The sequence below is a fragment of the Anastrepha ludens genome, chromosome 3 (assembly GCF_028408465.1).
Source record: "Anastrepha ludens isolate Willacy chromosome 3, idAnaLude1.1, whole genome shotgun sequence".
Taxonomy (NCBI): Eukaryota; Metazoa; Arthropoda; class Insecta; order Diptera; family Tephritidae; genus Anastrepha; species Anastrepha ludens.
The window spans coordinates 60,230,317-60,255,197 of NC_071499.1; the positions used below are offsets into that span (position 1 = coordinate 60,230,317).

At 35.6% G+C, this 24,881-nt stretch overlaps 1 protein-coding gene across 1 annotated transcript in view; it reads right to left on the reverse strand.

Annotated features, from left to right (window-relative positions):
* The window catches only part of LOC128858062 (chitin deacetylase 1), a 145,769-nt gene that overhangs the window by 67,634 nt on the left and 53,254 nt on the right, over window positions 1-24,881 (reverse strand). The window contains exons 4-5 of the mRNA XM_054093996.1: window positions 17,586-17,713; window positions 793-935 (exon numbers count right to left, since the gene is read on the reverse strand). Of these exons, the coding sequence (XP_053949971.1) occupies window positions 793-935; window positions 17,586-17,713 (271 nt within the window). The remainder of the gene's footprint in view (window positions 1-792; window positions 936-17,585; window positions 17,714-24,881) is intronic.

The following is a 24,881-nucleotide window of genomic DNA, read 5'->3' on the forward strand; positions in this document are numbered from 1 at the left end:
GCATTCGAGACTGGTTAAGGAATACCTGGACTCACTTTCGATTGCATCCGGATTCTTTGGTGTGAGGCTAATCTAAGTACCTGCTTAAAGTGACATTGCGGGAAGCTGCGAGGCGGACTAGCTGGGCAGACAAGGGACCTAGCGAAAAAAGAGCATTGAGATCGCCTTGACAACCTGCACTCCACTCCTGGAACGATGGGCTTCGTGTCAACTTAGCGAACGCTGGGCAAGTACACAAACTTTTAAGGTCGTGAAATTTTTTTGGGCACTTGTGGATCGGAGTCGGTCGAGGGATCTTCCGAGGATAACAAAATATTGCTCTCAAACTTCGTGGGTGTCCTCACGTGTCGCTATCCGCGGGGTATGCATGCCGTAAGAATTGCAATAACTCGAGTCTGTTCTTTTTTCGTAAGCAGTATGAAGGACGAGGTGGAATCATTTCAGCTACGCCTGCTGATGAAGCAAGACTTGATATCAAAAATCTGATGAACTTTATCTGCAGCATAAAGCGGTCACCACACATCAGTCACCGTTCGTAATCCAAAAATGCTCAACCCCTCCTCCTTCGCCCCACTTTGTCCTCTCTCTCCGAAATCAGAGCCAAACAGTATAACGAAATAAGAAACAGAGATCATTCCACCATCTGTTTTGTGAAATGCAGAAAACCATAATTCAATCGGGTTTTTGGGTTTCGGTTTTGCTTTAAAGTTTTGAGAAAGTGTTGTTGCTGTAATGCTCAATATAGGCCGCAAACTGTGGCATAAATAAATACCTTTTAAGATTTTTACTCACCTATACTCATGCGACATGAAGAATGTACCACGAATGAGGCAACCGTTTGGATTCTTGCGTTTGCCGTTGAAGATTTTCTGGTAATGATCGTAATTATTCAAGTTAACAGCACCATCGAAAGTCAGCAAGATAATTTGAGGAATCTGTAAAGCAGAAAAAATGAAAAATGCACACACAATAGGACCAGTAATTACACTGCAAATGATGGTAATTAAAAAACTTATTTAACATTTCCGAAAATAAGCGGAAAATAAATCAAAATCAATCAATTGGAAAAGAAGTGCGCGCTCATAGACAGTCGGGCAAAAGCTACGCGCATTGTAACAGTAAAACCTTCAGACTTAATTAGATGTTCACTTAGCATTTTTTTACTAACTAACTAAGAAGCAGTGTTAAAGGCAAGTCAATGAAGTACGAGAAACGTGACCGAATCTAAAACACAAAAGTAAAAAATAAAATAAAAATAAAAAGTGTAACATTGCCATTGCAAGAAATTGGACTTCAAGCTGCTGCAGAAAGCGAGAGAAAAAGACCGCAAAAGTAACAAAAAAACAGAAAAAAAATATTGCAACTATAAAACATAAGAAGAGTAGGAAAAGAAAAAATTCATAAAAAGCAGTCACATCAATTGCAAGTAATTTTAAAATAATCAGCACAACATAATTTATTGCCCGCTTGCCGGTGTTCCTGTCTACTTGTAAATGCGCCAATACTTGTATGTGTGTGTATGTGACGCGCAGACTTCATGGCAGTTTTATGCCTCAACCCACGCCGCCTGTGCTGTCCTGTGCCATGCTGTGCTTTTGTGCCGGTTGCGGTTAGTCGAGTGTCCTTTCGGGAGTCCACAGTCTGACCGCATGCCAATGCATTGTAAAAGTTTAAAGCACAAGCAAAGCAAGACAACTATTTGTAAAAGTAACTGTGTAGATAAGCAAGATGAGGAGGGGAGACGACTACTGGTAAGCGAAAGTGCGGAAATGTGAGAGAAAATGAATTGAGCTGATCGGAAATGGTAAAATATCAATTTCGTTTAATACTCGTATAATATAAAAAAGATATTTATGGACACCATCTTTATTTCACCAATACAAACATAAAAATTTAGAAAAAAAAGGAAACTCGTTGAAAAAAAGAGCGAGTGAATTAAAAGAAAGCGTCTGCTGTGGCGGTTGCTGCGCTGAAAAATTGGAACTGACTTTAAGTTATTGCTTGGCCATTTGTTTGCTTTGGTCGATATTCTTAAAGGTGTAATAGACATTTGGAACAGTGAAATGTGACATATTTAATAACTGATACCTGGCGCGTGATCAAAATGTTTGTCATTGAATAGTTCGAAATTGGTATTTACATTTAAAGTTTGAACTGCTGCTAAAAAAATTTAAAAAGCGCAGACAACTTTCACTTATTTTTAGGAATAAGCGGAACAGAGCTAAAAAATATTATGACTTCATATTTGATGGCCTCAATGATGGCCTATCCATGACGCCAACCTAGCGGAAAAGAATCAAAAGCGACAAATTTACTAGCCCTACCACGTTGAAAACTATCATTAAGGGGGAAAACCGGTTTAGGAGGCCAAAATTTTTGTGTTTTTCGAGCATTTTTTGAACAAAGAAGGAATAATCGGAAATTGTTTAAGTTTAGAGGATATTTTTTTTATATTTTTAGGTACACTCTTAAATTTTTTTGAAGCTATTTCCGCTGGAGATAGCGCCGTTATAGCGTGCTGTCCATGGACGATCGCCATCCGAGTGTCTTGCTGGTGAGAATTCCTGAAGTTGCAATTTTCCTCTGAAACCAACGGCAATGTTTTTTTATTAAGAACATATTTCCTAAGAATTAATTGTGGTAAAAATTGCATGCTTTTGAGGCGCTTGAACACAAAGTAGTTTTTTATACCATATTTTTTCATATAATATTTTGCTTAAACAAATATTTTTAATGATAATATAATCCCAAAATTAGTTTCATATGGATTAGGATTGAATAAAGAATCTGCAAAAAATTTATAACGATTGGTCTAAAACTTTTTGAGCTAGAATGCCCACTAGTTGAAAAAAGTAGTTTCGAGAAAAACGTTGTTTTAACTAGCGCGCGCTATGGTGCGGAACCGACGGGCAGTCAGTTAAGTGCTCATAGAATCGGGAATAATGCGAATTTCGCTTAACAATTTTTATCACATGTTCTTAAGTAATTATACTAATGATTTATACAATAAAAAAAATCGATTCCCCCCTTAATGCCAGATCGGCAAGCCAGTACTTGTCAGCATCAAAGGTCCTTCAGCACCATATGCGAGGAGTGTTCGAAAAGTAAGGAGACTTTTTATTTTTGTCGAAAAATATTTAATTTTTCTACAATATCTAGAGGATTTTCGCTAGAGTAATCTTTTACCCGGTTATTTTGCAAGTGCTCAGCGTTTTTTCCAGTGCTTGAAATATTACTTGACTGATATATATACTCTTCTTGTTTGGCCTTGGGCTGTTACAGCGGTGCTGTTTGTATTTCCTCAATTATGAAAAACCTATGATCAGTTTTGGGTACAGGAAATATTCGCAGTGGCTCAAGATTGGTAAATACGCTGGTTGAGGCATGATTTCGGTTATGTTTTAGGAACAAAATCGATTTTTTGTGGTTAAGTTTTTTGAAACTTAATTTGTTTGTAAGAATGAATAAGAAGAAAAGAGATAAGAGTAAAATAGCAGTAAAATGAAATGATCTTGAAAAAACACAAATACATATTAGTTTGAGGAAAAATAAATCCATTATTTTCTCGGTAGATGGCGCTAGTGATCGATATCGAGGATCCATCAAGCAATTTAAAGTTTATATTCGCTGTCAAGGTGATATTTCGACTTAAACAAATTCTTTTGCTGTTTTTTCTTTGCTCCATTCCAGTCTTTCTTTGATAAAGACGAAAATGCAAGCAAGGCCGCTGATTGTAAATGGTGTTTATGGTGCCTGGTCTACTGGCTTCGGAATATCTTCGGCCCTTTCTAACATTTAATTTGTTTAATATAAAATATACTTTTCAAAGAATTTTGTTTTTGGAAAACATTTAACTTTTTTGTTAACAAATTTTGAGAATTTTGTTTTTTGTAAGTTTTTAAAATCTGCCACCTTAGATTTTTTCTTATTTCCGTCAATTAATAGCTGAAATTATGTTCAGTAATATGCGCGAGTTTTACTTTTCAAGTTATATTGAAATATGTACGTACAATAAAACACTGAAAAATAGGGGGAAAATATGAATTTGAATAGAATATTGTATATAATTCTGCTATATTTGAATACAATCGCACTATGAAATTTTCAGGGATTACTGGGCATGAGACAATAAAAAAAAAAATTTAGGGCGCTGTATTTCGAAAATTACAAAAAAAAACATTTTTTTCCTAAGCATTTTAATAAGAGAGAGAATAAAAAAAAATTTTGGAAAATATAATATAATCGAATAAATATAATTTTTTTTTGAAAAATGAAAATATAAAAAAATTACAATAATACAAATTTAAAAATTAGCTAAAATATTTTATTTTAAAGAACTCTAACTCTAATAATTAAATTTATTTCAAAACTTTTCTGGTTACTTCTTATTATACTTAAGTATAAAAGTAAGCAAATTTTTCGAAAAATGGACGACAATGCTCAAAATACGTGGATCCGTGACTGGGAATCGGTCAGTAGACAGATTATTTAGTCAAGTCAAATGCAATTATCAAAATTTATAAACGTCTTACCGTCTTTCGAGCAACATTAACGTTGAAGGATTCTTATTTAATGGAAAAATATTTTTTTCGGTACACCTATAATTGGTAACTTTGTAACTAGTACAAAACTAGTATAAAACTAGTATAAACTAATATAAAAATATTAATTTGGCATAAACCTGTAATTGATAATTTTGTAACTAGTCCAATTATAGACCCTATTGAACTTGTATGACTTTTATAAATATAAAAGTATTAATTTGGCATAAACCTGTAATTGATAATTTTGTAACTAGGCCAATTATAGACCCTATTGAACTTGTATGACTTTTCCCATCAAATACCAGTTTATTTCATCAAACAATATTTTTTGAGCATACACCTATAATTGGTAATTTTGTAACTAGTATTAAACTAGTCTCTTTTGAACTAGTCTGCATTTTTCCATCAGATACCAGTTTATTTAGTAGAACACATTTTTTTCGCATAAACTTGATATTGATAATACCGTAACTAGTATAATTTTAGTCTATATTCAACTAGTATGACTTCTTCCATCAACAACTAGTTTATGCGATAGAACATTTCTTGGCATTCAACTATAATTGGTAATGCTGTAACTATGTAGTACAATTCTAGTGCCTACTACACAATATATTTTGGCATAAACCTATAATTGGTAACTTTGTAACTAGTACGCAACTAGTCTCTATTGATAATAATATTTCCATTAAAAACTAGTTTATCTAATAGCACAATATTGTTTCTGATCTACACCAGTAACTGGTAATTTTGTAGTCAGTAATAAACTAGTCCCTATTGAACTAGTTTGACTTTTTTCGTCAAAAACTAGTCTATTTAATGGAACGTTTGTTGACATTCACCTACAATTGGTAATGCTGTAAGTCACTATTACACAATATTTTTTGGTATAATCCAATAATTGGTAACTTTGTAACTAGTATACTGCTAGTCCCTATTGAATTAGTATGACTTTTTCAATTAAAAATTAGCTTATTTAATAGAAAAATATTTATCTATTTAGCACACACCTAAAGTGAGTAATTTTGTAACTAGTATAAAACTAGTCCCTATTGAACCAGTATACTTTTTTCCATCAAAAACTAGTTTATTTAATAGAACAATTTTTTGGCATACACCCACAACTAATAAGCTTATTTAAAGGAACAATATTTTTTGGCAATTATAATTGGTACTTTTGTAGCCAGTATAAAACTAGGCCCTATTGAAGTAGTTTGACTTTTTCCATCAAAAACTAGTTTATTTAATAGAACAACATTTGTTGGCCTTGAACTATAATTGGTAATGCTGTAACTAGTACAATTTTAGTCCCTATTGCACAATATTTTGTGGCATAAACCTGTAATTGGTAACATGCTAACTAGTACACAACTAGTCCCTATTGAACTAGTATGAATATTTTCCAGTTTATCAATTAGAACAAGATTTTTTTGGATTTTCGCTCTTTCAAGTTTTTTGATGTTCTTTCAACAAACGTGTGAAATGGTTGATACTACAAGATACATTTTCTAGCAGCGCTTAAAGTGAACCTCATAAAGATATGAAATTATGATTAGTGGAGCACTTGAGCCCAAACATGTTTTATAACAATTAAGCTTCAGAGCTTCCTCTTTCATCGAAAATAGCAACCATCGTAACGCAATCTTAGTTTGTGGAGATTTTCATCACTTTGACATTGCAAGAGCAAAGTTTACATACAAATTATTCTTCTTGTCCACTAAGTAAAGTGCAAGTACTTCTTAGTTATCCAGTACATAGTTAATCCTAATGCACCACCATCTCGCATAAAATATTAGTGACGAAGTAAAAAAGGCGTATGCAAAATCAAATATAACCAACCTATTCTCTCAATATGCACTCTATTTATTGTCAGCAGTAACAGCTAAAAAAGAGAAATGTGCGTTAAGAACGTTCCTAATGGTATGCCAATAAAATAATGTTTCTCCACAAAGTGCTAGCACATACACACATATTTCTACTCATCGTGAAGAGGTAAGTAAATAGCATTACCACTGGCCACCAACAAAATGAAAGCGCTCATAAATCGCTGATCGAGAATTCAATGACACTCAAAGTCCACAAACAGTAGTGGGTGTTAAGCAGCTGCGCTCAGTTTTTTCTAGAGCTTTTTCATAAACGTAATCAACGCTTATAATGCTGAATAAATGCGTCCACCAGCTGACCATAATGCTAGGGATACACGAGAATATTGGAAGAGAAAAACAAAAACAAAAAAAAAAAACAAATAAGCTGTGATAAGAGATGGCTAAAAAATCGCTGGCCCGCAAATAAAACCCATCGATGAATTTATGCGCTTCCTGTGGCTTTCATGCCCTGCGATTCGCTTTCAACTCCCACAATCATTATTTTTATGATTTGCTTGTTTTTTCTCGTGATTTATTTTCAAGCCGGAAGTTCGCGTTGAAATATGCCATTCAATATTATGCAAAATTCAGGACAAATAAAGCGCGCCATCAGCATATAACCAGTTCGATTCGCTAGCAAAGTATTTGGCGGTCTGGTTGGCTGCTTGATTGTCCGCCGTTAAGTATGCCATGTAAATGAGGCTGCTGCTGCTACTGCTCCGCCATTCTATGCAAGTTTACTGTATATGGAGGAAAAAGCGAACAAAGCAAATGAAGCGAAAAAGTGAAAAAAGATTTCGGTTGCACTTAGCACCGTGCCACTGTTAACCCGAGTGCAAATGGAAGCGCACTGCAGAAACACAAAAAAAAAAAACAGAAAATCCAAAACCAAATCTAAGAAAAAACTTGAAGCTTGGAAAACGCTGAAATAGTGTGAATTGGAGAACTCTTCAGACGGCGTTGTCATTAATCGTTACTTGTGCTGGTATCTTTTATTTGTTGTTTTCGTGGCGCAAGCAACTTGCAATATTTAATGGACGAATGGATATGTACGCTTTTGCGTGCACAATTTTCGCGGTATTATTCTCGTGGATTGTGGCTTAGCTGCGGTAGGAGATTGAACTTGTAATCGGTTACTAGTGTTAGTAAAAATAAAGTGCTTTGTGCGTTGCTGGAATAATAGAGAGGAGGAATAGATGGAATAGATGGATTGCTTGCAGCTTTGATATATTCGAGGAAGTTGATGTTGCAATTTCAGGAGATTTAATTTTTTATAACCATTTGCTTCTCGTGCGCTAAAAAATTAGAAAAGAATGAGAAATGTTGCTGTCGCATTAGCTGATTGTTATTGTTCCATTTTCATTCGATTACTTTAGCTGGTGCCTGCTTGGATAAATTATGACGCATTAATCGATTTTGGTTTGCGACTGAGTAATGACATTCTCTGTTTCGAATACTTACATACAAGGCGCATTCAGTAAAGGTGGTGGCACTAGACCAACAAGGATACTTTGTACGTTTGATTGTCAAAGAAAAGTATTGGCAAAGTAGAAAACAAAGAATGAATTCGTCTTGTTTCGTTTTGGACTGACAGACACATGGACACGACGAAAGAAAAAAAATAAGTCAGCTGATTTACGGATACCACTTTAATAGATTCGCCTTGCTTACATATTTTAAAATTCTAGTTGTAATTTGCATATTAACTCGAAGGCTACTTCATGCAGATGGTGCCTAGATTGGATTTTGTGAAGTAAAAAATTGTGTGAAAATCTCTTTGTTTGTTGTCGGAGGAATCAAAAGAGTGTATGTTTTGTGATTTTTAGTATCAAAGTTATAAGTTTGTTTCGTATTTTTGCTATTTTTGTTACTATAGTTTAAGTTCTCTAAAATGTGATTCAAGTAAATAAAAATTGCACCGAAAGTCAGGTTATACCCATATGGGGCACTGGCGATACTTAGGCCTGAAGGTTCATTGGGATACCACTAATTTGGACTCAAGTTGCTCCTCTCTTCCCAGAGAGCGTGAAATCACTTAGTTTCTCAGATAAACGATAAAATAACCTAGGTGGTATGACAGGAATAAAAAGCTCGAGAAAGTGCATTAATCCATTAGTTGCTTCTAATTATAGGCCAGTGGACAAGTACAGTGATATGATGAGCTAGACATTGCAGTGCTCAATGGCTGAATAATAATAATAATGAGCTGACATCTTGGAGCGACTGAGATCACGCATTATTCGTGTGAGACCCAAGACCGCCGTGCTCGATTGGATTTTTTACTATAATACTGCGACGGGCCATTCTCCGTTCAGAGGAGCAATACATAGCTTTTGTTTCTCTCGTTGTTGTGCCCACTCGATTATCCTGATACCGCATATGCTGACTTTTTGTTTGTTCACAAAGATGCAGTCGAACTTTGAGGGAACTCACTATGACGTTAAGGAAGTTATAATTGCTGAACTTCAGAGGATTCACAAGAAATCGTAGCAAGTACATCCTAATGATTCCGTAGAGTTAGTTTTCCCGTTTTGCTATGAAGGCCAGTGAAAAATTTAGCTCATGACATATTTTGCTTGTACTTCATTGATAAATCCGAGCAACTTAATTGCCCCACGTAGTGTTAAGAAATGTAAGCTCCTTTTTTGGCAATGTTCAGATACTATTGAAACATTATATCGATGCTTTAATAAGCCCAGGGTATTTTTTTTCCAAAGAGGTTCATAACCTTTAAAAAATTATTTCTGTGTTTTAAACTTGCAGTGGCGTGACAGTAATCCGAATACCACATAAGAATGTTGCGAGGCATAAAAAAAGTCATCAATATAAGAAAAAGTTCTCATTACTAAAGATAAAATAAATCAATAATTGGCGCGTACATATCTGTTAGGTGTTTGGCCGAGTTCGTTTTGCTTACCGAGGGGCGATCGCTATTAGAAAAAACCTTTTCTATAATTTTACTGTTTCATGCACGGAGATTCGAACCGAGGCACTCCTGAATGGCAGTGACGCACCACCCATTCGGCTACGGCTATCGGTTTCACTACTAAGTTTTTGTCAAATTTTGGCAGTTTACGTAGATAAGTGCGTAAGGCCTTAGTCGGTATAATCTAACAGAAGGATCAGAGAACAGGCCATTTCGGTAAGGTGGCACCAAAGTAAGAGAGGTGTTAGATAAATGAGCTTAAGCGAGCATGTTAAGAGGCGGTTAGTGTCACGCGAGATATCTTTAATTGCCGAACATATGTTGAGTATGTCGAGTTCAATGATGGATGGATGCGAGTTTAAACTGCTGTAGTATTCAAAACGCCTCACGAGACAACTGAAGCTCTCCGCCTGCCATCGGTGGTGGCACGCCTATAATAGCATTAGGGTAGCGAGAGTTCATGAAGGTAGTTAAAGGTCGCGCTATGAATGTGGTTTAAAGCTCATCTGCTCCCCATCGGGTCTAGTGGTTGTCTGGATTTTGTCGGTCACTTGAAGGATATACTTTCTGTCATGCCAGAGAGGTGGTTAAGCTTTAAGTAGGTGAGTATCCTAGCTATTTCTATTGCAGGATTATAACAGAAAGAACTTGCAGAACATAGCGTTATGACTTTTATCTGAATTGGTACTGGTACTGGTACATCCAGATTATTCAAATTACTTACAGCCATGCGATCTACTAAGCACCGCTCACAGATCGACATATAACTTCTTCACATACTCCAAATCAATAGCATAATCAGAATTTTATGGATTACGAAAAGGTAAGGCTATGGATTACGAAAAGGCTAACTAACGTTTATTCTACGTGCCTAGCTCGAGGGCTATAACTGTCAAGGAGATTTTAGTTGTCAGGCAGTTTGATTAAGTGGAGAACTATTGATTAAAAAATATATATTACATTTTTTTATTTTATTTAAAATAAAATGTAATAAGATTGATCGACAGAGGTTTCTGTGTGGCTGATAAGGATAAGCATCGGGTTCCTCATATATACGGTACGACAAGCGTTAAGAATCTTACAAAGTACGTGATATTTGGTTTTCGGAAAATCATTTATTTTGAAAGAGCTGGTAGCTCGCCACATATCTGACTGCTACTGTAATGTTAGAAAATTACTTTCGACGTATAAAGCATTGGAACGTAATGTGTCCCTCAAAATTCATTTTTTTATGCTCGCACCTCGACTTTTTTTCCGAGAAACTAGAAGACATCTGTGATGAACCTGGAGAAAGGTGGCAAAATGGTATTTTCAGCATGGAAAAACGATACGTGGGCAAGCTACGAGGACTACATTTTAGGAAATTTTTATTGGGTGCTTGCAAGAGATCTTCCAATTGTTAAATACTGCAGAAGATCATAATTTTTAGTTTAAAAAATATATATCGAAGTTTAAGTTGAAGTGAAGTCTCAAATTTTTTTAATAAAATATACAGCCTTTGCCGCAAAAAAAAATATTTTTTTCTTTTGTAAGAAAAAATAAATTTTTCTTCCTGCTTTCAACCTCAGGTAGTCAAAATAAACTAAGAAATACTAAAAAAGTGCAGTTAAACTAAAAGTCCATTTTGTTGTTCAGTGTAATGCTAAATGCGGTTAATTATTTCATTAACCCGCTGAAATTGTAGACAAATATGATAGGCTCACTTTAACACCTATGAAAATAATATTCCAGGTACATAAAACCCACCGCATGCCAGTACTGAGTGCGTGCTTCTGATGAGGCTGATAGTTAATCTACTTCGACTTCGTGGCTTTATGTTGCAATTATTTTCAACAGCAAAAGTTGCTGCTCTTCTTGTACTGCATTTTGCCGATATAAGTATTTGAAAGAGACAAATAGTAGATATGCCCGGCTCTAAACTCATTATAAAGCCACGTTCGCATTTTATTAACATTTTGCTACTACATGTAATTAGTTTCCGGAAAAAGAATGCCTGAGTATGCAAATTAAGCGGATCATTCGCTGAGCAAGGTGCATGAAGTTGATTAGAAAACTAGAAACTTGAGTATTTTAATTTTCCCAAGCACACGAAAGCTTCTGCTCGATGTAGCAGTTACTTTGCGCAACTTTCCGCCAAAAATAATGAAGTGTAGCGAAGTGTAATGCATCAAGTAGTTGCATTTGAAACATTCCTCAAGCTAAGCTGTAACATACCTCAAACTAAACAACTGCCTACAACTTGCCACAAACTAAATAGTGTACATATTTTCTTATCCACCACACACACACACACACACACACACACATAAACGTGCTTCCAGGCATGCTTTCACAGTATCACTTGCTCAACTTTAGCAGTAATTATTATGGCAAAATGAAACTCACACAGCGACATATACATGTAGTTGTATGTTAGTGCATGTAAGCAGAGCTATCCGTCATCGTTCTACCGCATATTCGCTGTATGTAGTTTAAGAGAACATTACTCATACGCCGTGTTGTTCACTACACAGGGTCGTTTAATTTGCTGTGGTATTTTTGTTGCTATTTTCCTAAAGGCATACTAGGTTTTGTTGTTGCAGTTGTTGGAATTGCTACTTTCAGTACAAGCTAATTAATTATAACTTCATTAACCGCAAATAAGCGATTAATATTGCACGTCGATGTGTCCTGTATATTTCCGTCGCTATCTGGTATGTCAATCTAGCACTGCTAGCTATTTATCTTCCCAACTTGCGCACAATCCATTTGTAGGGTATAGTTTTTGTAAGACAAAGTATGTGATATATTCGAAGTAATAAAGATAATAATTTAATCTCTAGACAGACTACGCACATGGCAATGAGTTTAATTGCTTATCATGTCAATGTAACAAGTGGCAATCAAAAGGAATTTTTTTATGCTACAAAAGAAATTATTAAATATGCTTTTAGTGTTTTAAGTGAAAGCGATATATCTGGTGGGAAATATTATAAAGAAAATAAAAGCACGCATTGTTTAAGCACGAAAGAACTCAAAAATCTTACAAATTTGAGAAATGAATTGTTTAAGAAATTCCCTTCAACTAAAGAAAACTGCTTTTATAATTTTTTTTTATCTTCTGTAGTAAAAAGTTTTGTATTTTAAATAAGTCTTTGTATTACGAATACATTTACAAATTTTAAAGCAATAAATTCGCAAAGTTGGCGATATAATATATTCGATGAAATACCCAAAAAGGGTGTAGGCCCTAATTATACATATATATAAGGAGTTACATACACCAAGAACTTTAAAAAAATCTATTTTTTTTACAAATTATTATTTTTTACAATATATTATAGTTTTTGGCGTATTTTTGTGAAAGTCGATTGTAAAATCGATACCATAGATGCAAAGTTATGGTAGAAATTGTAACTGGCCAACGCGAGATTGATGCGCACAGTTACCTGTCCTTCGTTTGAGGCAGCGAAAATGCACTTGAAAGTTTAAACTCGTTTTTCTCGAAACTACTTTTTCCGACACGGTCTGCATAATAACTCAAACAGTTTTTAATATTTTTTGATGCAGTTTTTTTTAATATTTGAAAGTGTTTTCTCTAAAGTTTTCTAGTAGCAAGATCTGCGTTAACTAACTTATCAGTTTTTTCTGAAGATTGCCACGCAGGCTTCCAGAGTGGATATTAACTGATGCAATGTTTAAATAAAACAAAACAGAGTTAAATTCCAGGCAAATTTATTTTATCTCCTTCAAAATATGACCCGTCTGATGCAACACACATGTGCCAGCGTTTAACCCAGTCCTCCATGCACCCCTGCAGGACCCTGGTAGGCCGACGAAGGGATGGCCTTCAGCTCCTTCGTCGCATTCGCTTTGATCTGTCTATCGACTGAAATCTCCTTCCACGAAGTGGAATTTGGGCTCGGTGCGATGACGTGTTATCATCATGCAAAATCCAATAATTGTTTGCCCACATTTCCAGCCGTTTGCGACGTACAGCATCTCTCAAATGCTTTACAATGGATAAATATTATTCTTTATTGACTGCCTGGCCCGACCAAAATAAGAAAAAAATATTATCGGTACTTTTTGTTCTACCCTATGAAGTACAGATCTCTCTAAAGCCTTCGATAAAACCTTCCATACGATCTTAGAAACTTAATTGGCATTTCTCGGTTTTCGTGCGACTTTCTTTGATTGGTTTCGATTCTATTCAATAAAGAGGTGTAGTACAATAATTATCGATTAGGTTTCTTCGTAACAGTTCATTGCCACCTCTGTGTACTTTGTTTTGTTTATTAATGATATCTGTTCGTGTTTTCGCTTTGCTAATTTTCTTCACTGTGCTGATGATCTAAAATTTTATGCTGAAATAAGAAATCCTAGGGATTCAGCCATCCTAAATTCTGAGCAATACTAAATGAATAATTTAATTTCCTGGTGCATTATGAGTCGTCTATTTCTTAATATTGCATCTTCTTTATCTGTCCCGTACTAGAATAAAAAGAAAATACTTAATGGAACGGTTATGAATTTGACACTCTAAAATCCTTTTTTTCAGTTTTTTAATAAAAAAAACGAAATAATTCAATTAATAATATGATGATTTTAAAAACATTTTAAAAATTCAGTCGATTCGGTTGAATAGATTTTGTTTTTTTGACAACACCTGGTCGAAAAAGTCGTTTCCGGATAAATGAGTTTAAAGTTTGAGGTACATGAGCGCACGGACCAATCTCTACCTAGTTAATGGGCTGCAAAAGCTATAATATTGGGAATTTTCGCATGAAAGTTTCACAGTATATTCTTAAGAAATATCGAAAAAACAAAAAATTGATTTTTTTTTAATTTCTCGACTACCGGGTCCTCTTACTTTAGGAATCGAATCATCTTTCGTATGCTGCAGGGTGAAGCCTTTACAAAATAGAAGTAGTATTCTTTCACCCTGCTTTTTTTTTGATATCAACAGTGGTGTAATAGATTGTCCTCTTCTTTTAGATCACTTTAATGTAGTTTTACATTCTACAAAACACCTGCGGAGAAATGATTTCTTCTTTCTGGAACTGATTAGAATGGTTTATGCCCTGATACAAAGAAATTATATTAATAAATAAATAAATAAATAAACTTTCCAAACAAGCTTATCGTATACAGATATCCAATAATTTCGGTATTCCCGAAGGTGTCGTGAGTTTTCTAGTGGTGCGTGCCATATGTTTCAAACGGCTAAAAGTATATTTCAGGGGTTCGCAGGGTATAGTTCAGGCACCATATTTGGACAAGTTTGGACTATTTCCTATTTTAATTTTTAGTTTGAATCATTATTTTTTTATAAAAATAGTTTATTTTATAACAAATACCACAGTAATAAAAGCTTCAAACTTTGTGCAAGATTTTTAAAAATTGAAAAAGTTTGTACTAAATTTTCAGACTTTTTAATCAGAACTTTTCAAAAAAACTTGGCTACGCATTTTAGTAGCCAATTAAATTGTAGTTTATAAGTGCAATTCCAAGGTGGCTGAAAGTCATTGCTCATTTTTGATTACTTTTTCCTCATTTTCTCCGTAAAAAAAAATAAAAATAAAATATCGTGCATTCGTTATATGGAGCAAAGGGCTTGAAATTCCATAAGATAAAGCAAGGGTTTATTAAGTAGGAAAGCTTTAAAATATTTATGTTATCACTAAATTTTTTTGATTTATTATTACCTTATTTATTTATTGATTAAATAGTCTAAGAAATTCAGTATTTCTTACAGACTATGAAAAAAAGAAGTCAGAAGACAGAAGTCCCATTGGAGTCGTGTCATCATTTTAAGTACCTTGTTTTGGCAGATTTGCAGTTGTTTTGACATGCGACTTTGAGGCATTAAACGAGGCTGGGCAGGCGTATTATTGGCTGAAATATAGACTCAAGCAGTGGTTTCTTTTCTTCGTTTAAGCCTGAACGCCTATTTTTTACGGGAAGTAACATTTTAATCGCCAACTTTACGTGATCGCAATAAGACACTTTTTTAGAGAAAACCATCCCAAAATATCGTACGACATGGGATAACGCCCATGGGATAACTACCTAATTTCAAACCTGTAGTTAGTATGCAGCAATTACTTCTTTTTCAAGAAGAAAAAATAGCTGGCGTCTTACCAAAGTTTAATATGATTTGCGAAGCACACCAATAGTCTATAGAGAGGAAGAAAAAGGCCAGCAACGCACTATACGCATGTAAAAAGATGCTGGGAGTCTAATGGGGTCTATCTCCTGCTATAATGTATTGGTGCGACTCAGCTATAGTACAGCCAATATTACTAGACGGTGCTCTGGTGTGGTGGACTGCGCTAAGAAAACCGACGTATAAAAAGCTTATGAAAAGTATTCAACGTCTTGGTGCACTCTGCACAACAGGTGCATTGAGAACTACTCCAACGGCTGTGCTTGAAAGAATATTCAACTTGTCACCGATTGATATTGCGGCGGAATGTCTAGTAGCTACATCCGCTATGACTCAGCGCGACAGGCGAATTTACCTGTAAAACATGCGGACATTCGGCTTTAGTTATAGGGTTCAAACGGACTATATGACTCCGAAATGCAATTGGGTGAAGAAATTCCGAACAACAATAGAAAAAGAGGGAAGCAAAAAAGGAATGCAACCTAACCCAAATACTCTTAATATATTTACTGATGCCTAGAAAATGTTAGACGGGTAGAGGCAGGGATCTTTTGCGCATAGCTAGGCATAAGGCAGCCATTTAAGCTTCCTGACCACTGTAGTACTTTCAAGCAGAAGTATTTGCTGTAGGTAAGACTGCGAAAGTAACATTCGCAAAGACATCAAGCAACTTCAAAATAAATATAAACGGTGACAGCCAAGCTGCGATAAAAGCAATAAACTCAAATGAAATGTCATCTAAAAATGTTCCAAAAAGCAGGGAAGCCATAGAGAGATTAGCCGCAGACAGACGGTTGCATATCTAAAGGGTACCCGCACGTAAGAGCATTGCCGGAAACGAAATTGTAGATGAGATTGCCAAAAGCACTGTTTACAGACAATTCGAACAAGAAAACGGCATACTAAACCTTTAAATACGGTATACAAAGACATCGCTGCGGACATGAAAATACGGATAGATAGGAGGTGGAATAATGTAGCCACTTGCAGAACCGCGAAAATCATGTGTGCACAGAGTGCAGATTCGTACTAGCTTTGTCTAGAAAAGAAAGCAGAACTATCGTAGGTATACTGACAGCCCACAATTTGCTAGCGGCGCACGCATACAAGATCGGAATTACAAACAACGATAGCTGCAGATTTTGCAATGAACTAGAAGAGCGGGAAACACTAGAACACCTTGTATGTTCCTGTCCTACATTAGCTAGAACCAGATTAAAATGCTTAGGAGCTTTACAATATGAGAGGTTAGAATACCTCTCTCTCGGGGATAGAGCTGCAAAGTTTTCTTAGACTCGAAAAAGACGCAGACGTATTACAAGATGTCTACTACAAAGAAACGTAAGGGTCTAGCTCTATCTGGTAACAATAAGGATCAATAGGTCCATGTGATGGCTTTCAGCCAGCCAGATCATTGTAACCTAACCTAATAGTCTGCCATATTTTGCAGTGCATTCTGAAGTTTGGTTACGATTTCATTACTAAATTTTATGTTCTTTCTATTAGGGAGTTTGCTTTTTCATCGAAACTTTTTTGTTTGTTTTTCATTTTTGTAAAACTTTTGACATTTTAAGTTTTCTTTACTTCAATTTCTTACCCATAAAATATTACTTAGCTTTGTTTTTTCAGTGTCTAGAGATAATCAAAGGGCAACCAAATCGATTTTGAATGCCGGAAGTTGAATGCAATCTGCTGACATTTGGACTTCCTTTAGAATTTCGAATATCAGCGTTTTCCATATTTCTGCTACTTCCATTGCAGGTTGCCTTGCAAATTGTTAAAAATGAAAATGGAATGACTACAGGAAATCAGTTGCTGAGAGTCATGTCTTTTTTTTTTGTTTTTTTTTCGCTTTTGCAATTTCCCAGTTGGCGTTAACGCTGCCAAGGTGTTTATGACTATATGAGTTTATAAAACTGTTTACGGTAAATGCTGGATTGTAACGAAAATGATGAAGCGATGCTACTAGGGTAACTCGTATTGGCATTGTTGGCATATGTTGCACCTTCCGTACTTTCCATGCCTTGCTACCTTACTGTCACTCTCCTAAATTATCTTTTCTGCAGTATCCTTTTTCTGTAGTTTTTTTCTTTTTAACTTACCTTTTCTGCATCCAGGCCGCCTGGATTTTGTGTGCCATCCTTTGAGCAGAAGCAGTATGGCAATTGACACTCTTCGGTGTTGCAGCGTTGCGCTATATCAGCCGGCGCATCTGTTGCTGGTTGCGGCGCTGCAAGAAGAAAGAGAAAAAATACAAATAAATAGAAAGAAATTTTATTGGATTTTAGCTGTAGTGCAAACGGGATGTAAAACTGAAATTAAGCAATAACTCAAGAGACAAATAAAACACATACGCACACAGACATACATGTTCACATACACACACACACTTGCACGCTCATATGTGAGCATTCATAAGCACTCGTAGCACTGCAATACAAACAATTGAAAGCAGCAAATGTTGCACGCTTGAATGCTGCCTCATAATAAACGGTCGGAAATATTGTTGCCAGCATTAAGAAATTTTCGAAATTTTATTGCATTAAATTTTTGTAATGGATTTGAAAAATCTTGGAAATCATAACAAACATTTTTTTCGTATTTAATTGTTTATGCACAAATTAGAATGGCAGTAGACAATAATACAATAGCAGCAACACATTTTCAGACTGTTTTAATTTGTGCTTTGTGATGTTTTTGTTTTTACTATTCTTTTACGTTTGGCTTTCAACCTGTTTGCTGCAGTCAGTCGTGCACAAATTCCATTTCTAAAGAATTCAAAAACAAAAAAGAAGAACAATAAAAAAAAAAAATAGATATCCGAAGTAACTACAACAATAACAATCAACAAATTTGCAATCGCAACGCATTGATTGTTATTGTGTTTGCAAAATTGCTATATATGGCATTCCGTTAAGTGAAAGGAACACTTTGTGGAATTATGCATGAACATCAAGTCAGTTGCAGTGCCGGCAGCCAACACCCCGCCAGTAGTTGGCTCTCGGTTGACATCGAAGTAGTTAATATCAACACTCGGCGCTTATCTGTTTCAATGTGCATATGTATGTGTGCAGTTATGTATAATTGTATATGTGTATGTACGCTTGGCCCAGTGTAATGCAGTTTATCTGCGTACATACGTTGATTTGCCTAAGCCATATGTATGTATGTATGTACCCATTATGCTAATGTAAGTACATACTGCGTTCACAATAATAGCAGTCCGCCAAGTTAAAAGATGCTGAGCATTTATATATTTTTTATATGACTTAATAATAAAAGGTTGAGTAAAGTTTGAAAACTGATTTCGGATGTTACTTAATCCATTGATGCAATTTGGAAGTAAGGAAAAAAGGGCCAAAAGTTTATACCCTTTCTGAGAAGGTAGTAAAAATTTGAAAAATGTCAATGTAAGCCATAGAATAATTGTGTGTTATTTTATGGTACTTAATTATTTATATTTTTATTTTATTTTATTTTATTGACGATACCGATACAATTGTTCTGACTGACTTATTAGAAAAGTATTTTCAACAAAAAAAAAATTAAGTTAAATTGCAGTTTCTATACTGATGATATAATACGAAAATATCGTTATCGAATAGTTAAATTGCAATACACAATTTAATTGAGCAGAAAAAGACAGCTTAGATAAGGTTAAATCTAATTTGTTTACAATACAATTCCAGATCTCATTGACTTCATGAAGAGTGCGTGCAATAAAAGCATTGCAGGCATAATTTGTTCTGCACCTATTCAAATGGAACGGATATTCATTACGTAAAGATCTGGTAGGAACCGAAAAGGTAATAATTTCTAGGAGAGAGGCACAGTAAATTTGCCCCCTGATAATATTAAGCAAAAAAGACGGCGACAAAATCGATTTTCTACTTTTTAGCTGTTTAAGATTACAGGGTCCGGCACTCTAAGTGCAAACAGTTGGGGAAATGACAGCCCAGAGTATTGTTGACTAGCGCACGAAAGTATTTTGCCAAGAGTAAACGCAAAGAAAGAATTTCGGTAATGAATTTCAAACGTAATAGGGTGATTGGATTATAATTGGCTGGAAAAATGTAACCAGCGATTGTTCGTGAGCTCAAGCACCTTAAAGTAAATAAAGTTTCTGTTTATCGAACCATTACTCGCTAGAATGATACTGGCAGCATCGTGAAACGTCATGAAGGTGGTCATCAAAAGACTGCAAGGTCACGTGAAATGGTTAAAAAGTGAAGAAGCGACTTGAGCGAAATCCCCGACGAAGTGCCAATCAAATGGCGAAAGAACTGAAAATATCTGACCGTAGCATCCGCTGCATACTGAAAAATGATCTCAAAGTTAAGCCTTACAAGATCAAAAAGGCTTTTGACCTCATACCAAAGCAGCAACAGGTCAGACTTGAGAGAGCGAAGGAGGTGCTTCGCTTGGCCAAAGCCGAAAGCGGTAAATTTCAGAACATTGTGTTTTCTGACGAGAAAGTTTTTCAAATTGAGCAATCAAAACTCCCAAAACGATAGGGTTTATTTGACCGACCGTTCATGCGAGAATTTGAGTCATCGATTGGTAGCCAGGAGGCAGCACCCGCCACAGATAATGGGTTGGGCCCCTGTAACCGCTGCAACTACAGATGGGCGCTCTCCAATCGTTTTCATCGAGACTGGCGTCAAGGTAAATGCGAAATATTATCGGCAAAGTGTTCTGGAGGTTGCTTTGAAGCCGTGGACAGACAAAAATTTTGATGGCAGACCATGGATGTTTCAACAGAACTCGGCACCGTCTCTCAAAGCTCGAGTGAATCAAGAATGGCTAAAAAACAACGTTCCGAGCTTCATAACGTCCACACAATGGCTCTTAAATTCACCAGGCACGAATCCGATGGATTATTCTTTTTGATCCATGTTGGAGAGCAAGGTCTGAACTAAAAGATTCACCAGTCTTGACGCGCTGACAAAAGCCATTGTCTGCGAGTGGGACAAAATACCTGCAAGTCACATTCGAGCAGCTTGCGATTCGTTTCTGGATCGTCTCAATCCCATAGTCAAGGCAAAAGGTGGTCATATAGAGTAAAAGTAAATTGATTCGTAATTTTGTATTATCTCTCCAAACTAAATTTATGGTCTTTTTAATTGGTTACACTTGGAGTGCTCGACCCTGTAAATCAAAATTCGTTTGAATAAAACTACACTTTTTAAATAAAAAAGAATTTACTGTATGTAGAAACGTCAACCAAAGATGGGCAATTTCCGGCTCATTCTAGCAATGCGGAATTTCTATAGACATCGGAGGAGCAACACTAAACAACTTTGGTTTCTTTCGATCTGGTCCGATCTTGAAATCTGTTACCGAAAAGCATTACACGCAAGCTTTCCGCTTGGGTTCAATGAAGTGCCGCACTAATTTTGGCTTTTGGGCCATGAACCAACTTCACGCCTTCGCTCGTCCACTTTTTGTAGCGCAAAAAAATGAGAATTGCTTGTTAACTTTAGCAAAAGTTCTCATTTCTATGCCTTTGAGTACTTTTTCGTTTTTAGTTTTTCCAAAAGTTAAATAGCTTAAGTTGACTGACGTAGGCTGGAAATGAGACATCTTCCATTAGCTTTTATTATTGCTTAATGTATTTTTTGTATATTTTTTATTCATCATTATTATTTATTTTTGTTACAAAAATATATTTTATATTACAATGAAAGCCTTTTTTTGAAATTTGAACAAAATTTAAAAAGTTAAAAAAAATGTCCATACATTTTTCGATCTTTTTAAACAAAATTTGTGAAAAAATTTCGAGTTATACCCTTAATTTGGAAATAATAAAGTTTAAAGCGGCCGCCGTAGCCGAATGGGTTGGTGCGTGACTACCATTCGGAGTTCAGAGAGAACGTAGGTTCGAATCTCGGTGAAACACGAAAATTAAGAAAAATATTTTTCTAATAGCGGTCGCCCCTCGGCAGGTAACGACAAACCTCCGAGTGTATTTTTGCCATAAAAAGGCTCCTCAAAAAAAAATGTCTGCCGTTCGGAGTCGGCATGAAACTGTAGGACTTGCGAAAGAACATTTGTGGAACAACATCAAGACGCACGGCACAAGTAGGAGGAGAAGCTCGGCCAAACACCCAGAAAATGTGTTTAAGTTTAAGGAGGTATTCTAGTGTAAAATCGACTTTTTTTTGCATGCTTTCAAAGTTTAGACATTTAAGAATATGCCATTGAGAGAAGTTTTTAAAATTCCTATTATTTCATGAGTTATAGCCTTTTTGGTGACGTGGCATCGGTTCCGCTCCGACCACTTTAACTCAACAAAAGAGGGTAGGCGTTTCCCTTTGAACGCTTTTTTCTCAAAACTACTTTTTTCGAGCTGGCTAGGATATCTCGAGTTCCAATGAACCGATTTACTTCAAATTTGGTGAATATGTTCCTTATACATTCCTTCACCAGGTGATCCTAACTCGAAACTATAACTTTTTTTTTGGTATTTAAAAAATAAATGGATTTCTTGAGAAAATATGTAAAGAAATAATTTTAATTTTTTTTTGTTATTTATGGGATAATTTTACAGCTTTATTTTCAAGCAGGCGCCATATTTTAAAACGTTTTTCTTTTAACTTGTCTAAGAGTCATGCGACAGCGACATTTATAATAAATAAGAGTCCGTTTGGTTTTTATTTTTCGGATCAGCAGGAGGGTTGAAATCATGCACGCCAGGACTCGCTCTTTTTCTTTGAACTCCTTACTTTGACTACGCATAATCTTCTTAATTTTAATTTTTTTCGGACTAGTTTTTAATGTAGTAATTTATAATTAATAAACAAATGATAAAGAAATGGGTTGTACAAATTTTTTTGTTTCCTTTGTACAGCGCTTCAAAAACCGGGCGAAAATCATACCTCTATCCTGGAATACCCCCTTAAGTTTAAAGTAGCTGAAAATCGCGTTGATTTTTGACATTCTTTTGTAGCGGCCTTTTGCGTTTTCTCCAAATGTAAGAAATTAAAAAAAATCGCGGTCGATTGATTGTCTATTTGTATACTGCAGCTGGCTAGTTCACAAGTGTGAAATATGTTTTGACATTTGCGAAAATTATAAATCTTCCGAAAGAGTGATTAATTTTGCGCCACCTTGTATATGCATATATTATTACCTTTGCCAAAAAAGTATGTATATGTGCGTATATTGTTTTTGTTTGCATTGTTGGTTGGAATGTTTAATTGGTGTACCATGAAACATCCATGCCATTCTTAGTACTTGACAGAAAATACATTACTTATACATACACCGTGAAAAAACAAACAAAAAAACACAATCCTCGAAAATGAACCCTAGTTTTGTGTTTCTTCGAACTTGCACTTTGTTTTACTATATTACAAAAGCTACCTAGAATTTTTCCAGAAAATCTGACTAAAAAGTTTAAAATTTTTATGAAAATTCGTTGCAGTTTTTTAAATTTTGTACAAAGTTTTGAACTTTGAGCATCAACTAATTTTTTTGCTTTAGTATGGTTTTATAAAGAATGGTTTTATAAAGAATAAAAAAGCAAATAAATACATAGGCACAACTTTGTAAAATCTCGCGCTGCTATTATTGTGAACACAGATGTATATGTATGCACGCGTATGTGTGCGCTTAGATGTACTAATAAATTTTCACAAATACTCTTAGACAAATGACCTATTGCCGTTTGTGTTTGTATTTACAGGTCATTGCAGTTGTCCTTTTAGCTGTAAGGATTGTCGTGGCCGATTCGATCTACGCCTTTGCTTGTGCTATTATCGCTGTTTTTGCACTTAACACCTGAATTTATTGTGCCTCTGCCATTAAGAAGATTGTATTTGGACAGCAAAATGGAAAGTGATTGCATCATACCGTAAAGGCAGAGTGCTTCGAGAACTCCACAAGAACATTTCTTTATTCATTCAATACACCCACGTCGGATTGGAGAAGACAGTTGGTCTTAACGTAGTTGCGTTTTGACATCGTTACACTTTTCTTGTGAGCAGCAAATTGTGTCAAGCAGCAAATAAAGTAAAAAAATTCAAATGAAAATAGTTCAGTGAGAAATTTTAATTGCTCGCTCGAGTGCCTTAAGATTAAAAGGTATATCTGAACTCAAAAGTGGGGATATGAAAGGACATTTAAAGATCTTAGAAGACTTCCTACATAGTCCCATTCTTCATAGGGATGATATATTATCACCCAAACCAATACTCTTCAGGAACTTCCAAGTTATAATTAATGAACGCACATACAGGAGAACTAATTCTATCACTTTCAAACCTGGCTCTCAGCTATGGTTTACTGATGTGTCAAAATTGGGAAATGGTAGAACAGGGTCAACAATCAATGGGCATAAATTCAAAAAATCGATTCCGATGGGACTCTACCCAACAATATTCCAGGCAGAAATACATGCCATTGAAATATGTTTGAGAGAATGCCTTAGCAGGAAAATGAGAGGTACTCACATCTACATACTTTCAGATAGCCAAGCGGCTCTAAAATCCCTTCTATCAACAACTATCACCTCTAAAATGGTAAATGATTGCCTAAACCTTCTCAACACGTTAGGAAACTTGAACATAGTAACACTAGGCTGGATTCCGGGACATGAAGGACATGAGGGAAATGAAATGGCTGATGACCTTGCAAAACAAGGAGCAAATATGCAACTTACTGGTCCTGAGACTTTCTGTGGACTCACAAAAGGCCACATTAATGAATTCCTTAGGAAATGGGAAGAAAGAAAACTTGCCGCACACTGGCTAAACTGTGCCGGTCAGCGTCAAGCCAAACTATTCCTAAGTCCCAACAAAGGAATATCTGACAAGCTACTCTCACTAAGCAGAGTAGATCTGCGCCTTTTAACAGGATATCTTACAGGTCACTGCAGCCTGAGGTATCATCTAAATAATATTGGCCTATCTGAGACCAATGTCTGCCACTTTTGAGAAATGGACATAGAAAGCTCAGAACATGTGCTTTGTGAATGTCCTGCGTTGGGCAGACAGAGACTTCATCACCTTGGTGGCATCGTAGTATCTCCATGCAATCTTTGGAACAACAAACCCAAAATTGTGCTAAAATTTTTAAAAAGCCTAAAACTCTAGGGCTACAAAAATAAGCCTTTCACAATAGATCATCAGGTCGCAGTGCGTAATGGCCTTCTAATAAAAAAAAAATACTCATAATTAATTCGAAAAAGTGGTATATACATAACAGCCAATTGCGGTACGTTTTTCAAATTTTTCAGTGTTGGGGGTTTAGTGAGTTCGGTGAGTTTTTCAAAAGTTTTGTGCTAGTGAAAAGGACTTAAGTAGTTTTCATAATATTCTCCTTGGAAGTCCATACCAGCTCGAGTTATTGAAAGGCCTGAAGAGCTTTTTCAGATGTTGCAAACGTTGACCTATTTT